At 40.1% G+C, this 14298-nt stretch overlaps 1 protein-coding gene across 2 annotated transcripts in view; it reads left to right on the forward strand.

Annotated features, from left to right (window-relative positions):
* Positions 1-382: 382 nt before the first annotated feature.
* LUC7L2 (LUC7 like 2, pre-mRNA splicing factor) overlaps positions 383-14298 on the forward strand; it is a 32762-nt gene continuing 18846 nt past the window's right edge. Inside the window, exons 1-3 of one of the 2 annotated variants that reach the window (XM_065045554.1) lie at positions 411-756; positions 8868-8938; positions 10600-10694. Coding sequence is in view for 1 of the 2 variants with exons in the window: in XM_013368774.3 (XP_013224228.2) it covers positions 696-756; positions 10600-10694 (156 nt within the window). In the remaining variant the exon portion in view is untranslated. Of the gene's footprint in view, positions 757-8867; positions 8939-10599; positions 10695-14298 lie in introns of both variants that reach the window. The other variant, XM_013368774.3, reaches the window with a different exon arrangement.

Consider the following 14298-nt stretch of genomic DNA (forward strand, 5'->3'; position numbering starts at 1 on the left):
TGTGCTTTGGCATGTTAGAATCACCGCCATGTCACTGTTCCACTGGGTTTCCCCTCAGAGAGGCAAGAACCCGGGACGGACCCACCGGCCGCGGGCTGGGAGCTGTCGGCTCGCCGGTGTCGCTCTCGCCGGGCGCGGCCGCTGCTGCCCAGGCCGCCCCGGGCCCGCCGCCGCTGCCCCGGAGACCGGGGAGACACAGCAACCCCGCGGCGCTGCCCGACCGACCAATCAGCGCAGCCCGGGGACCCAGCCTGGCGAAAGGCCCGGCGGCCCAATCAGGGACCTCGCCGCGCGGTGCGTCACAGGCTGTACGCCGCATGCCGTAGCCAATCAACGGGCGCCAAGGCCCGACCGCGCTGACGTCGCGGAGCGAGCGAGGGAGCCTAGGGCGCGTGCGCGCGGGTTTCCGTTACCGCTGGCGCGCGCGCGTGGCGGGCGTGTGAGGAAGCGGGAGGAGCGGAGGGGGGAGGGGAGGCGAGGCGGCGGTGGCGGCGCCGAGGCAGGTTTCCCGCGCCGCCTTCCACCGGGAGTGCGAGACAGAGGCAGCGTCCGCTTCCCCCCGCGCGGCATCGGGGGAGCGGCTCCGCCCGGGCCCGCCAGTGACGCGAGGGGGAGGGCTGAGCGCCGCGCCGGGCCTCGGGCCTTGTAGGCCGCTGTCGGCGTGACTCGGCCGGGCCGGCCCCCGCACGCTCAAGATGTCGGCGCAGGCCCAGATGCGCGCCATGCTGGACCAGCTCATGGGCACGTCCCGGGACGGTAAGTGCCCCCCGGCCGGGGCGGGGGAGGGGAGGAGAGGGCGCAGCCGCCGAAGCCCCTGAGGTCACGGCGATACCGGGCAGGCCGGCCGGCCGTTCACCGTGATTGGCAGGTGCGGGCCCCGCTCCCTCGCCCCCCCCGCGCGGGGCGGGGCCTGGCGAGGCCGTGGGTCAGCCGCGGGTGGGGGCCTTGGACGCCACCACGCCCGGGGATCGGGGGAGTCGGGCACCGCCTCCTCCCGCGGAGCTGCCGTCGCCAGCCGTTGTCCGGGCAGCGGGAGGCGGTGCTGCCATTTCAGCTGGTGTGTAAGATCCGGTCCCCGCGGTGCCCGGGGCTCGTAAGCGGAACCGCACCGCTGAAGGCGGCCCGCGGAGCCTTCCCGCGCGGCTCACCCTGGGGGGACGGCGGTTGCCTGGATCGGGACCGCGGGGAGGGGGAACAAATAAATAAACAATGCCTCACAAAGCACCAGCCACTTCAATAGAGCAATTTTTGTGTGTGTTACTATAGTTTTGTCTAAAGTCTGACCCAAACCATCATTTCAGTCAGCAGGTGGGTATGGCTGTTGGATTCTGAGAGACTGTCATTAACCCAAGTGATCAGACTCTTTTAAAAACAAGCCCCAAGCAGCAAACTAAAAGCTTAACATCTAGAGGCAGTAATGCCAAGAGAGAGATAGTAGGTGTACAGTCAGGTTTTGAATCATTTTGGTGTTACATAGTAAAATGGAGATTATCGCTGTGTAAAGCTGCTGACAATTTTTGTCAGGGTGCGTGGCAACCAACATGAAAGTTTGAATTGGCACTCATCCGTAAATCCACATGTTTTGGGGACTGCTAGAAAAAAGCAGTTCCCGTTATGCTGTGTAGTATTTTGCTTATAAACAAGAGAATGCTGCACCTGAGGGTAGACTGCAGTCAGAGATTATTTGAATGTTTGGCATGTTGTACTTGCTCCTGCAGATGTGTTACATGTTTGCTGAAGCTTCATGCTGAATTAAATGGTTACCTGTTTTCCCGTGAACTCAGTAGAATGTATGAACTGGGATGTACCTTGTATGTGCTGATCATCTGTTGGTACTGGGGTAATGTGATCTGATAGCTTTTTATTATTGCAATCTAGAGTTTTAATTAAATTTAACTGGTTTTCACATATCCAGTATACCATGAATGCTGTCTGCAAAGTGCTTACAGTAGTTTTAAACAGAGGTGTGATAATCTTATTGGAAAATTACTGTTCTGCAGAGACTGCCTTCCAGAGCAAGGCTTGTTAGTAATCATCATAAACGACCTGATTTAGGGTGGTTTTGTCTTGAAATATTTGAAATACTTCATGTGGTGGCTGCACGTGTCTTAAGTGGTTGGCAAAGTAACATTCACATAGCTCAAGTCCTCCCAGTGTTGGCACACAGATCGCTATCTCGGAGCTACCTAAGGCTACACAGAAGGTTTAAAGAGGGAGAGGCTGTTTCAATTTATGAATGTATTTTCTGTTGGATGGTGGGAGAAGAATGTGATTTACCTGTGGCAAGTGCTTAAAAATGCAAAGGGACTAAGATCCAAAAGAGGAAAAGCAATTTCAGACTTGATTGCTGTTAGCATTGTAAGAAAGCAGTTATTTTGTTAATAATCATATTCCCGCCCCCCTGCCCCCAAGCCTGTAATTCCCAAATTGCATCTGCTGAACTAACTGGCTAGAGAGGAAGCATTTAAACAAAATTGTCAGGATGGGAAAGGACAAAGAGAAAAGACTGTTTGCAAAACTAGCATTCATTTTTTGATTAAGTGGGGAATTGGGAAGCTTCTAGTTTGTTTTTTTTAAATATAAAATCCAGTGAAACATTCGTTAAACCGAATTACACACAGGGACTGAAAATCATCCTTTTCTGCAGAGCTGGTTCTTGTTAATAAATTCAAGGCCAGGCTCAAGGTCATTTAAATATTGCTAACCTTGAGGGTAGTGTGTTTTGAGGTCATTTGGGGTTTTATGTTCCTATCACCTTTGACAAATATTCTGTTTTTAGTAATATGTAAATAGCAGCTTTTCCTTAAAATACGGCTTTTTTTTCATTTATTGGTAGATTGTAGCTCTCATTTCAGCAGTTATCCCCATTGATTTTGCTCTACCTGGCAGCACAATAGAGTTTAAAATGTTTCTAAAGAAATAATCTTTCTTGGGTAATGTGTGTGGTTTATGTTGTTCAAGATTACCAAAGTGTTTTTTCATTTCCCGATTAACAGAATTTTGTACTTTATGTAGTTTGAGGGGTGGTGATGGTGGGATTGGTTGGTTGGATTTTTTTGAGGAGCCCGGACTCTGCAAATTTAAAATTCTTGGCTATATTAGAAAAGGTAGAAGTCAAACATTTGATCTCTTCAGTGAGAATAGAACAAACTGTAAATTAAAAGTTAGTGTTGTTGCCTGAGTCTGTAGTCTGTATTAATTTTTCAGAGCTTATAATGTCATTCATAGAGAACTGGAACATGCTCTGAAAATGATTTTGAAAATTCCACAATGAGATGCTCAAACATGGTTTTAGGAGATGAGCCGTAGGCTGTAATTTGTGGAGCTTTGTGCACACTCATTATACTGGTGTCCCTGGGGCCAGAATGAAGAAGCTTGAAGGAGGAGGTGGTTATGAAACGTTGTTATGGATTTGTTGTTGAGCTCTGAGAATACCTTGAAAGCACAGGTCTGTATTGGTCGAATTGATTCAGAAAACACCCACTGAGCCATAATGTTGCTGCAGGAATATCTATGAAATATAAGCTATGTTAGTAAGGTTTCCCATTTCAAACAGAGTTGCCCAGAGTGTGGCTGTCTCGAACTGGTTATGCGACCCTGGGCCTGCCCCTGGCTGTGTCCTCTCCCAGAGGGCCCTGTGCTCGTGGGCAGGGAGAACGAAAAGCTTTGGGACTTGCTTTGGCAACCTCCTTCTTGCCTTGTCTGAATTTTGGCAGCGAGATAGATGCACTCGTAGTCACATGGCGTCGCTCAACGTGTCATGAGCGTCTGCCTTGGTACCTGCCAGGATGTGCGGCTTTTCGGGCAGCCTCTCGCCAGCTGCCCACCCGCTCCGTGCTTGCCTTTGCTCGTGTGACAGACACCTGACAGAGATGCAAAGCAGAAGGGACTTGGCAGATGCTCTTCAAGTGTTTCTAGTGAGTTGCAGTTCTTAGAATTCATCTGGGATGTCTAAAAAGCAGTTGTATTGTTAATGTCCATACAATGAAATAGTTCTGTAAATGGCGGGTATGGTTCTGTTTCACATGTGGAAAAGCACATATTTAAAAGCAAATGTATTGTTTGTTCGTCTGTTTTAATACCTGAAATATACCTAATTTAAACTTCTCTTACACACTCTTCTGGCAAGAAGCAGGAAACTGGATTGGATGTGGACCATGCCAAAATTTAAAGGGGAAAAAAAAAAAGGCTTAAATTTTTATGTTAGTAAAAAGCTGGACTAATTTAATATAGTAATGACTGCAGGCTGAAAAAATCTTCTCTGAAGTATGTCATTCCAAGTACTGATAACCTGACATACTTAAAAAGAGAGGCTTAAATATAAGCTACTGAATAAATGTGAGTTTCCCAAATACTGAGAAATAAAGAGTGCTGAAGACCAGGTGCTAATCATATGTATTTAAATGCAAATGGTTTTCTTATTTTTTTTTCTTACTGTTAGCAGTTAAACTACTCTTTTTTTTTTTTTTACATATGTCCATAGTTAAAAGGTTAGTTCAACTTTATTGCTAATTACCAGAGCTGCAGGAATTTGTCTGAACTGATAGAAAAATGTTATTTTAATTTTTTTAAATACAATTTTTTCAACTGGATTTTTTTTTTTTTAATAGTATGCTTAGATAAACCCTGTTTTTGCCATCCCTGTTGGCTAGAAAATAGGAGTGATCCTTACAGAGAGGATCATAACTGTTTTAAACAAGTCATTTGCAAATTGAGTGAAATCCTAGGAATTGATATTAGTACCCCAGGATATATATATTTTTTTTTTTTCCCAGAATATGGCTGGAATGAATAAAGATTGCCAAGTGTTTTTTTTAAAGGCCTGATTGTAAATATCCTGTTGTGTCTTAAATCAGTTTATCTTGTTTAACTGGTTCCTCTTCTGCCTGGTTAGTTACCTGCTCTGCCTTGCCATATGAGCGCTAGAGTTGGTGTGAGGAACTGGTTAGCATCAGAGGGTGGAGCAGAATCGTTCCTTCTGACAGAACTGCAGAGGCAGAGCAGATCAGAATGGCCCTGGAACAACACAACGTCTTGAAACTACTGCGACTTGACTGTTGCAAAGAAATGTGGTGGTGGCTTGTTTTTGTTTTTTTCAAGATTGCCATTACGTCAAAATTAGTTTATAGTCTGGAAATATGAAAAACTAGCAAAGTTAATGAGATTCTTCTTAAGAGACAGGCAGATTTTTGTGTGCTTCTGAGACTTACATGTGTTCATGAAAGTGTTCTCTCAAGCATCCCAACAAGTATGCTATGTGACTGGCAGAAAAATCTTTAAAGTCTTTAGCTGTACAGAACCCATATGTAAGAAGTGCTGATCAGTACCTCCTTTGTTTTGCCTGCTGCCTTTTTGAGCTGGACTGCTGTGTTTGGAGTCTTTAACTCCGTTCTTTAAGCTGTTACTAGGAAACCATTTTTCTTGTTCTAGGTCATTGTCTTCTGGTATTGAAACTTAAAATATCCTTTTTGCATCTTTTCACATCTTATCATTTTTCTGTTCTACACTAGCCACTTCAGTTACCCTTAGTACTGGTTACTAACGTGTGACTTTTCTGTTCTCTTTGTTTGGGAGTAGTTGAAGTGGCACCCCTGTGCTTATCTTAAAAGTCATCCTGGGGTGATGAAACCCTTTATGTGATAACAGAGGTGTAATCTAGAACTTGCAACCCATTTTTTAATTTGTTTCCATATGAGATTATTGAAGAGTTCTCTGTCTACTTAAGGATGAGTGGTGTGTTGAGGTTGTTCTTTTCAGGCTACCTAGATTTTGTTTTCCACTTTGCTTTACACTTTGAGATGGAGGATGGTATGTGCTTTTGAAGTCAGTTTTCAATATGTTGTTATCCATTACTGGAGGACTGCTGGCCATTTTAGTAGGTTCGTGCTGAGAGCCAGGTTGGGGAGCCAGGAGCCTCTTCTGAGAGCTCTTCTTACGAACATGGATTGACAGAAGGCAGAAAAAAGTATCTTGTATAGAGGAATTTCTGCAAAATCTACCCAAAATGTTACTTCAATATCAACCCAGAAACCTGAAAATAGTAGCAACACACAGACTTCATGAAAAGATGCTGTATTTGTCAATTGGGAATGATAAGAAGGTTTTAGGAGCAATGGTCATGTTTAGTGAATTGTATATGTGCTGGCTTCATTCTAAATTCTGGTACTTTAGCCCTTGAAAATGAAGGGAACAGTGAAGGGCCTGAGGAATTTTTTTGCTTTGGTTTAGGGGCACTGTATGAGATGGCATTTATGAAAAAGCAAATGGGCATATTCATACCTCATAGGTAATCTTTCCTATGTTTGTTCAAGTTGTAATGCATTGGCTAATAAATGGTTTCATTATATTCTCCATTTACAAGTATTAATTCAGCCACAGTGTAAACCAGAAGCAGTCCTGCTTAGAAATGTATTATTCTAAAGGTGTTATGGTAAAGATGCATCCAGTGCTAGTGAGAACATCAGAATTAGCTGCCCACTCAGTGTGTAGCAGGAACAGGATCATCCTTGACTGTGTAAGCCTCAACTAAATAATGATGTTGAATACTTGTTATACAGGGCTTGCTTTGCTGATGAAATTTGATACACAGTCTTTAACCTGATATTCCACTCAGTTAGTTGCTCTTAATGAGTAAAGCTTTCGGAGTCCCTTGCCAACATGTTGGGACTCATGCTTCAAAAATGTGAGTGGAAAGCTAACTGGTTTTCATTAATGTAGCTTAACACAGAAAGTCAACAGCATGAAAATGCCCGTTGTTGTGAATGGATTTCACCATCAGTTTGCGATAGGAGGTTTCAGTTGGATTAGAAAGGGTAATTCTCATCAGTGCGCTGGGATTGTTGTCAGTAGTATATTAGGATACCTCAGAATAGCAAGACACACTGGATGAAATCATTGTTATAAGCCTGTTACAATGCTAAGCCTAGCTGGTATGTAAGTGTTCATTCTGCTGGTTTGTGATTAAGATATACTGAACAGAAGTAACATTGTGGAGGCTTGTTAATAAGTTAAGACTTGGGAGTTCAAAGTAGATTGTATAGTACAAGTGCACATTGTGATGCACGCAGTTGGCATGTTTAACACAAACTAGAAAATTTACTTTAAAAAGTTTACATTACTGCAGTCATCTCTTTAATATTTGTTTCTAACATGCAGTTTCTGTATGCTTATAAAGAATGAGAGATATGCAGTGTAAAATTTCCCTAATGTTTGGCTTTTTTTCTTGAATAGTTTCAATTCTGTTTCAAAGTTCTCCATTCATCTGAAAAGTAATCTTTTATAGAAATGTGGTTTGGGACAGTACTTTAAGTAAAACTAAAGCTACTGCTTCTTTAGGATTTTTTTTTTTCTGTATTTCCATATAAGTTTTATCAATCATACGATTTTTTTAGTAGAGAATATCTAATTGGAAAACCAGAGGTGCCTTATGGGAATAGGTGTTGACTCCTATAATGCCCTGCCAAATTACATTGATTTCTTTAATGAGCATGAGTCCTAAAGATCAAGTACTTGAATGTTCTGCTGTTCTTCAGAGCCAGAACATTCTTAGCTATTCTTAGCTAATTTAATTATTTACCTATTAAAATAGAACTTCTAAGAAGGTCTAATATATCAATGATAGTATCCCCTTTATAAACATTTAAGGATACTTCCTAAATTTAGATGACTGCAGCTACTTGGTACCTAGATGTATTATTCTCTTACAAAATATATAAAGCCTTTTTTTTAGATACTCATAAACATTGTTTAGCATTCACTTGATTGTTTGACCATAAAAAGAGTGTATAAGCCTAAGTATAGTTTGACAATGAGAAGTAGCATCTTCATTATCTGACATACCACTGAAGTCCTTAGCTTAAGAACACATCTGTTCATGTTGTTTTAATTCGTAGAACGCACCTGCGAAAGTCTTTTTTGCTATGGGTTGAATGTCAGATGTATAGTGGATTTCTGTAAAAGATTTTTTTCTGCATTCCCCACCTCGGCAACCCATGTAGACCACAGGTCATCACCTGCTCAAGATGATTCATTTGTAAGTCAGCAGCAGAATTCATGTTCTGTCTTTGCAAACAAGTCTGCACTGTTTAGGGGTATCAGAGTTCACAAAATTAACAAGGAAATAAAAGCATTTTCTGAGGCTGTCAGACTCCAGAATGAGCTGTCAGAGGGACACAAAATTCAGTCACTGTTAGAACATAGTATGTGATTTTTTGCTAAACCTTTCTTTTTGAAATAACATAGATTAAAAAGAAATGCAAATATATGAAACTGCTTTTTCATAGGAAGGAAAAGGTAAATACCTGAATGTTCTGTGCATGGGAGCCTTCCGGAGAGCCTTAAATACTAGACCAAAGGCACAGTGCAGAAAGAAGTGTTTAAAATGTAAATATGGAATATGTTCTTGAGGCTGTCATTGGTCAGTTTCTGCTACCTCTTTTGTTTTTCTTTTTCACCCCTCTATATTGTCTTGTCTCAGTTTGGTAATTGTGATTATTGTACTAGCCACTTAGATGAAAAAGAGACTGTATTGTAGCTGTAGCATCAGTTCATTGTGGTAGAGGTGTGGAAAAAGCTACATCTAAATGTTGAGGTAACATCTCTGAAAATACTATTTGCCAACTTTATGTAAGGAACCATGAGTCTGAGCAATTTTCTGGTCTTGATAACTCCTTGATTCCTTATGGGTTAGTGCTTTTAGGCTATCAGTTGTATTTTTTAAAATACTTTTCTTGATTTTTGTTTGTGTGTCTTTATATAGAAGAATCTTTACAGTCAACATGTATTTCTAGATGCTGTGTTAAAATTGCTGGCAGAGTCTATTATTCTATACAAACTGAACAATCTGGCCCCTTGTTTTATTTATAAAGGTTCAATGTATCTTTGCCTGCCTACATCAATCTGCAAGGGAGTGTCAGAAAGGCCCCGCATTCGCCGAGCCGTGAGTTATCAATAACTTTTCAGATGTGTTAATGAATGTGGAACAAACGCAGTTATGTGTTTAAAAAATATAGATCCACCTCCTAAAAAGAGGAAAAAAAAAAAAAAAAAAGAAAAGAAAAAGAAAAGGCAAAACTCTTTACTGCAGTAGCAGGCATGATTATAAAGGGATTGCTCTAAATTTTTAGTAGTGTAAGTATAACTAAGCAGTAAGATCACTTTCTAGAAAACCTATTGCTGAACTGCTTTGAAGCTGTCTTTAGCCTGTGGATTACAGGTTTTAAGTGTTGTAGCCCCCAGGCAAATTAAGCATGTGGTGATTTTGGAAACGTCTGCTTAATAATCTGAAACTTGGCCCATCTGAAAATGTTATATATTAGCATCCTATGCATAGAACTGTATTTAAATATCTGATTATATAATAGTAGGAAAGGCTTGACTGATAAGATATGGGGTTTTTTGTTCACCTCTGTGTTTACCTCAATAATGAATTTGGCTTCTTGAATTGTTCAGTAGATTCAAAATTCTCAGTGTTTCAGGTCATGAAGCCATAAACCTTAATAACTGCAAAATGTATCTACACTCTTTAAAATACTTGAAATGGAAAAGGCTGCTATCAGAACTCATTGTATGTCTGTTTTTTTTCCCAGCAGCCCTCCTTGCTTCAGTAATTCACCAGTAGGTTTTCAATGATTAGACATCTTAACAAATTGTTATGTTTTAAAAAATTAGTAAATAGATACATCCTGAGAGAAATTAAGGTGTTTTATCATGCCTGTGTCTTAACAACAAGAGAGCCGTAGCAGTGATCGCTCTTCCGAATCTCAAATAGTGACATTTGAGTTATGACTGGAAGGAAAACATATTCCCACCCTCATCCCCAGAATACCAGCTGGTTACTTTATTCTGAAGACTTTAGGTCTTGCTCCAAGATGGGGTTATTTAAACTTGCAATTGGACCTCAGTGTGTGGGCGGTTTGATGCTTCTGCTGATGCAGGAGCTACAACCTGCCATGATGAAGATATAATTCAGATGTTCCCAGCCCAACAAACAGCATGTGGAAAAGAAAAAAAAAATATGGATACAGATATGCAAACATCAGTAAAATAGTTTTGCATATAGGCTATGTCCATATGTTTGACTGACTTTTTTCAGGTTCGTAAGCATTCTTCTGCCAACTCTATGCTACTCCCATCAGAAGCAAGAGGGTGCATTGCATACAAAAGCAAAATCATAAAATGAGTATCAGGTGGGATTCAATGAAGACTCAATGTGTATCAGTTTGTGTTTATGAGGCTGCTTTTATATGCTAATTGTTGCATACAAATACAACACTATTTCATGCAAAACCTGACTAGAATGTCCTATAGCTCATTTAACAAATGCTGTTGTAGCAAAGTGTTTTTAAGCTAATGCTGTCTTTCTGGTTTCAAGCACTTTTCACACTGCATTTTTCAAGGGGAAGTGTGAGAGGATTTTTAAATAGTATTATAGAGCATTAAAACATGTATTGGTGTTTTTTGGCAAAGAAGCGTACAGTTCTAGTTTCCATAGGCCTTCACTATGTGACAGGGCAATGTTAACGCTTTGCATGTAACCTGTAGAACATGTCTGGCTTCCCCAGATTTCTAACCTGGAATGTGCTGATTTCTATATTGCAGGTGACACGACCCGTCAGCGAATCAAATTCAGTGATGACAGAGTTTGCAAGAGCCACCTTCTCAACTGCTGCCCTCACGATGTGCTCTCTGGAACTGTATGTAGCTAAATCTTGTGTTTTACTTAGATAAGAATAGGGAAATTGAATTATATGTGTGATATCTCTTTTAATTTCATAGTTTTCAGCAAGTATCAATCTAGTGCTCTCAGGTAGTTCAGAGGAACTTTTATAAACAACTAGTTAATGGGTTATGAAGTTTATTTTTAGAAGTTTCTATATGGTAATTATTATTATTTGCAAATTCAGTGTTGTTTGCTACAACATAAAAATAAATAAATTCATAATGTTACCTACATGAATTGCACTATAGCAGCTTTGACCAGTACAGTTGCAACTAGTAGCAAAAAAAAAAAGGAAATATAATTTATGCATAAATTGTTCAAGTTACTTTCTTAAAACTTTGTTGTAGTGAGAAAGTATCCCACACAAGTATTTGTATAGGAGAGAGAGGTGGTTTTTCTTTGTTCAGAAATACTTCAGCGAAAACAGTTGAAAGTTCAAATAATAACATATCTAGAAGCTGAGATATATTTAAGGGGGTAGTGACACTTATTGTACAATACCCAGTTACTGGACCATTTCCACAAATTCTAAGGCAATTTGAAAATCTCCATTTATGGCATATTAGTAGCTTGTTCAGTTTCAATTTTGTGTCCTTTAGAGCAGAGGTTCCTCTGCCTGAGCACAGCAAACAAGGGGCTTTGACACCTGCCAGTAGCTTTGTCAGTGTGCCCATGCCTTACCTTGTGGTACCTGATTAACATAGTTTACTCTTTGTGAAAGACTGAGTTTATATTGCATAGATTATTTAACCTACTATTCCATGATGTTAGCGTAATTAACAGTAGAGATATATAGTATTATAATATGCAGAGTCTTGTGTGCCTGCCATTCTTAAAGCTGCACTTTGGTGGCTTTCTTTCTTCAGATGGGCACATTTTCTTATCCTGTAGCAAAGGGAAAAATAAGTACTGGAAAACCTGTCTTAAGGATTATTTGAAGCATTATTGGTTCTCTATGCTGTATCATTCCAAATGGTTAACTTGGCTGGAGACTTTAATGAAATACAGAATGAAGTTCATTTGCAAAATGGAAAACTGAAACACGTAGACTTGATAACTGATTTACCTGTCACCTGGCCTCTAATGTGCTTTCCAAGTAGCTGTAATTTTAAATTACCATAACATTTTTGGTTGATCGAAGAGCTTCAAACATACATGCACACACAAATTTTGTTTTACTAATTTTGATACTTGTACTGACAGACCAATAGTGACAGTCTGGCCCTCCCTGCAAAAGTAGGCACAACTGTAATTGCTGAGAAGCACAGGAAGAAGAGGCAAAATAAACCGTTGAACAGAACTAGAGAACTTAGCATTTGCCTCAATAAAAAAGGCAATGGAATAGAAGAGGCCCACACGTTTATGTTCTTCATAAGTCTTGTGGCTTCCTGATTTTTTTTTCCTGTGCTTGAAGACACTCTTTCATTTTGCTTTTGCATCGCAAAGTTCTATCATACCACAAAAATCAGATGTCTTGAAATTAATGTGGTGTGTTTGGCATATACTGAAGGTAATTGACACTGAAAATAATGCATCTTGCATGTTTTTCCTTACCTTCAAGTCATTCTTTTTTATAAATTATATCAATGCTTTGTATACCAGTGCATATGTAGTTTTATTTCAAAATGTTCTGTGCATTACTGTCCAAATCAAATGGAGGAAAAAAGGAGAACAACGTGTTTCTCTTCACCCATCTGTTATGTTGTCCAGTGTTTTGGTTGTGTGATGAGCAAAATAGCTTGTGGTTGGGGGAAGATATGCGACATAACAGTAATCTATAAAAACATACAAAGTCATTGGTCAGAATCCACAAGAAGATACTATTAAAAGATTAATTTGACAGCTTTTCATTGTGATCTAATTTCTATAAGCAAAGATTTCTAGAATGGCTGTCTTTAGCAATTAAGAAATGTTTATCTTTAGAATTATTAAAGTCATAGCTATCAGGCAACAGTGCCTCTTATGGTGCAGACCAAGCCTGAAGGTTGGGCCTGCTTTAAGTCCCCACTACAACTTCTCATCTGTCTCCTACTGGATTCTGCTGCTGCTCTTGGAGTACTCAACTAAGCTTATTCAGTGAATATCGGTTGGGTTTTTTTCTTTCCTTGTGATGCAGTTAGTCATCAGACCACAAAATGTGTTCCACTATGTAATCCTGGGTCCAGAAAAACAGCAACTTGTTTAATCCTTCTAGTGGCAGTAGTAGAAAGGGGCTCATAAGAGACAGGCTTTATCTGACCCGTATGATGTTCAGCTGTTGACCTAGACCTGGGTCTGAAGAAATGGACCTTCTCTCTTAATAGCACAGTTTTTAAAAGGACAAGAAGCACGTGGTGTGACTACACAGTTTATCATTGATTTGGAAAATGATTGTGGAGTTTTCTCCAGAGTTTTGATAGGAAAATTTTGATGCATCTTCATGTTCAAGATCTGCAGGTAACAAGGGTTTTAAAAATTTTAAATAAATCCAGAATCTTATCCTTCTGAAAGAATAAGTACTCTGGGGACATTTCCTGAGGTTAAATATCTTCATTGACTAGGTTACCAGTAAAAGACTGGACATGAATTGCTTTTGTTTTGTGTCAAAAGATAATCTGTGCATTTTACTGCTGTAGTCTGCAAAATGCAGACTTCTGTGCTATTCCAAAACACCCACTCTTTCAAAAGCCCTCAAGGAGGACATTCACAGATAACACAAGACAAATGCAATGACTCACATGAGTAGGCTCTGTTAATTTAGTTTGTTCTTTTCTGTAACAGCTGAGTACTCAAAACTCTGCCAAGGAGTTGATAAATAATATGTTCCCCAGGCTGCGGTATGTATTGGTCAAAGCAGTGTGTGTGTGTATACTATTTTTAGAAGATTGGAGACTTTTTCTTTGTTGTCCAGATTTCTGCATATATTCTCTCTTCTCTTGTTAAGATGCAGTGTGTGTGTATTTTTAAGAATATGGTATGAAGTCTTTTATTATTTCTGGACTTCTCCAGAACACTTGCAGTAGGTTTTTTCCTCAAGTTTCTTTGATCAGGTGTATCTTTTGGTTAGCAATAGAAAACATTTTTGGGGAAAAAAGCAGCTGTACAAATTAGTAAGGTTTTGAGTTTTACTAGGAGACTTCCATTGTCTAGATTGGCAACAATGCACAGCTTCCTACTTTTTTGAGCTTTCTTTTGCACTTCTCCATGTCTTGCTTCCTCTGAGTAGTTGGTATTTAAAGGAACAATAAAGTTGTATTTAAAGGAACTGTAAGTATTTGACTTTGGAGTGTAAAGCCATAAGAATTAGCTATATTTTGAAATTTAATTATTTCTCCTGACTGCTGTTGCCAACAACATTCATTCCGTATCGCGTACCCTCTTGTTCCACTTTTCTAGATAGGTTTGTCTAGTTGTCTGTTAATGAGCTTCAGTTGTTACCTACTTAAGTCAGGAGATTTTGGTTACATTCCTATTTGATTTCATTTTATTTAGAGCCTTTTTGTTTGTTACTAGCTTTCTTGTTTTGTAGGTTTGAAAAATTCTAAGTCACCTAGTCAGAGGAAATGATTTTGTGTCACTTCAGGGAGAGTATGGGTTTG

The sequence above is a fragment of the Columba livia genome, chromosome 1, assembly GCF_036013475.1.
Source record: "Columba livia isolate bColLiv1 breed racing homer chromosome 1, bColLiv1.pat.W.v2, whole genome shotgun sequence".
Lineage (NCBI taxonomy): Eukaryota > Metazoa > Chordata > Aves > Columbiformes > Columbidae > Columba > Columba livia.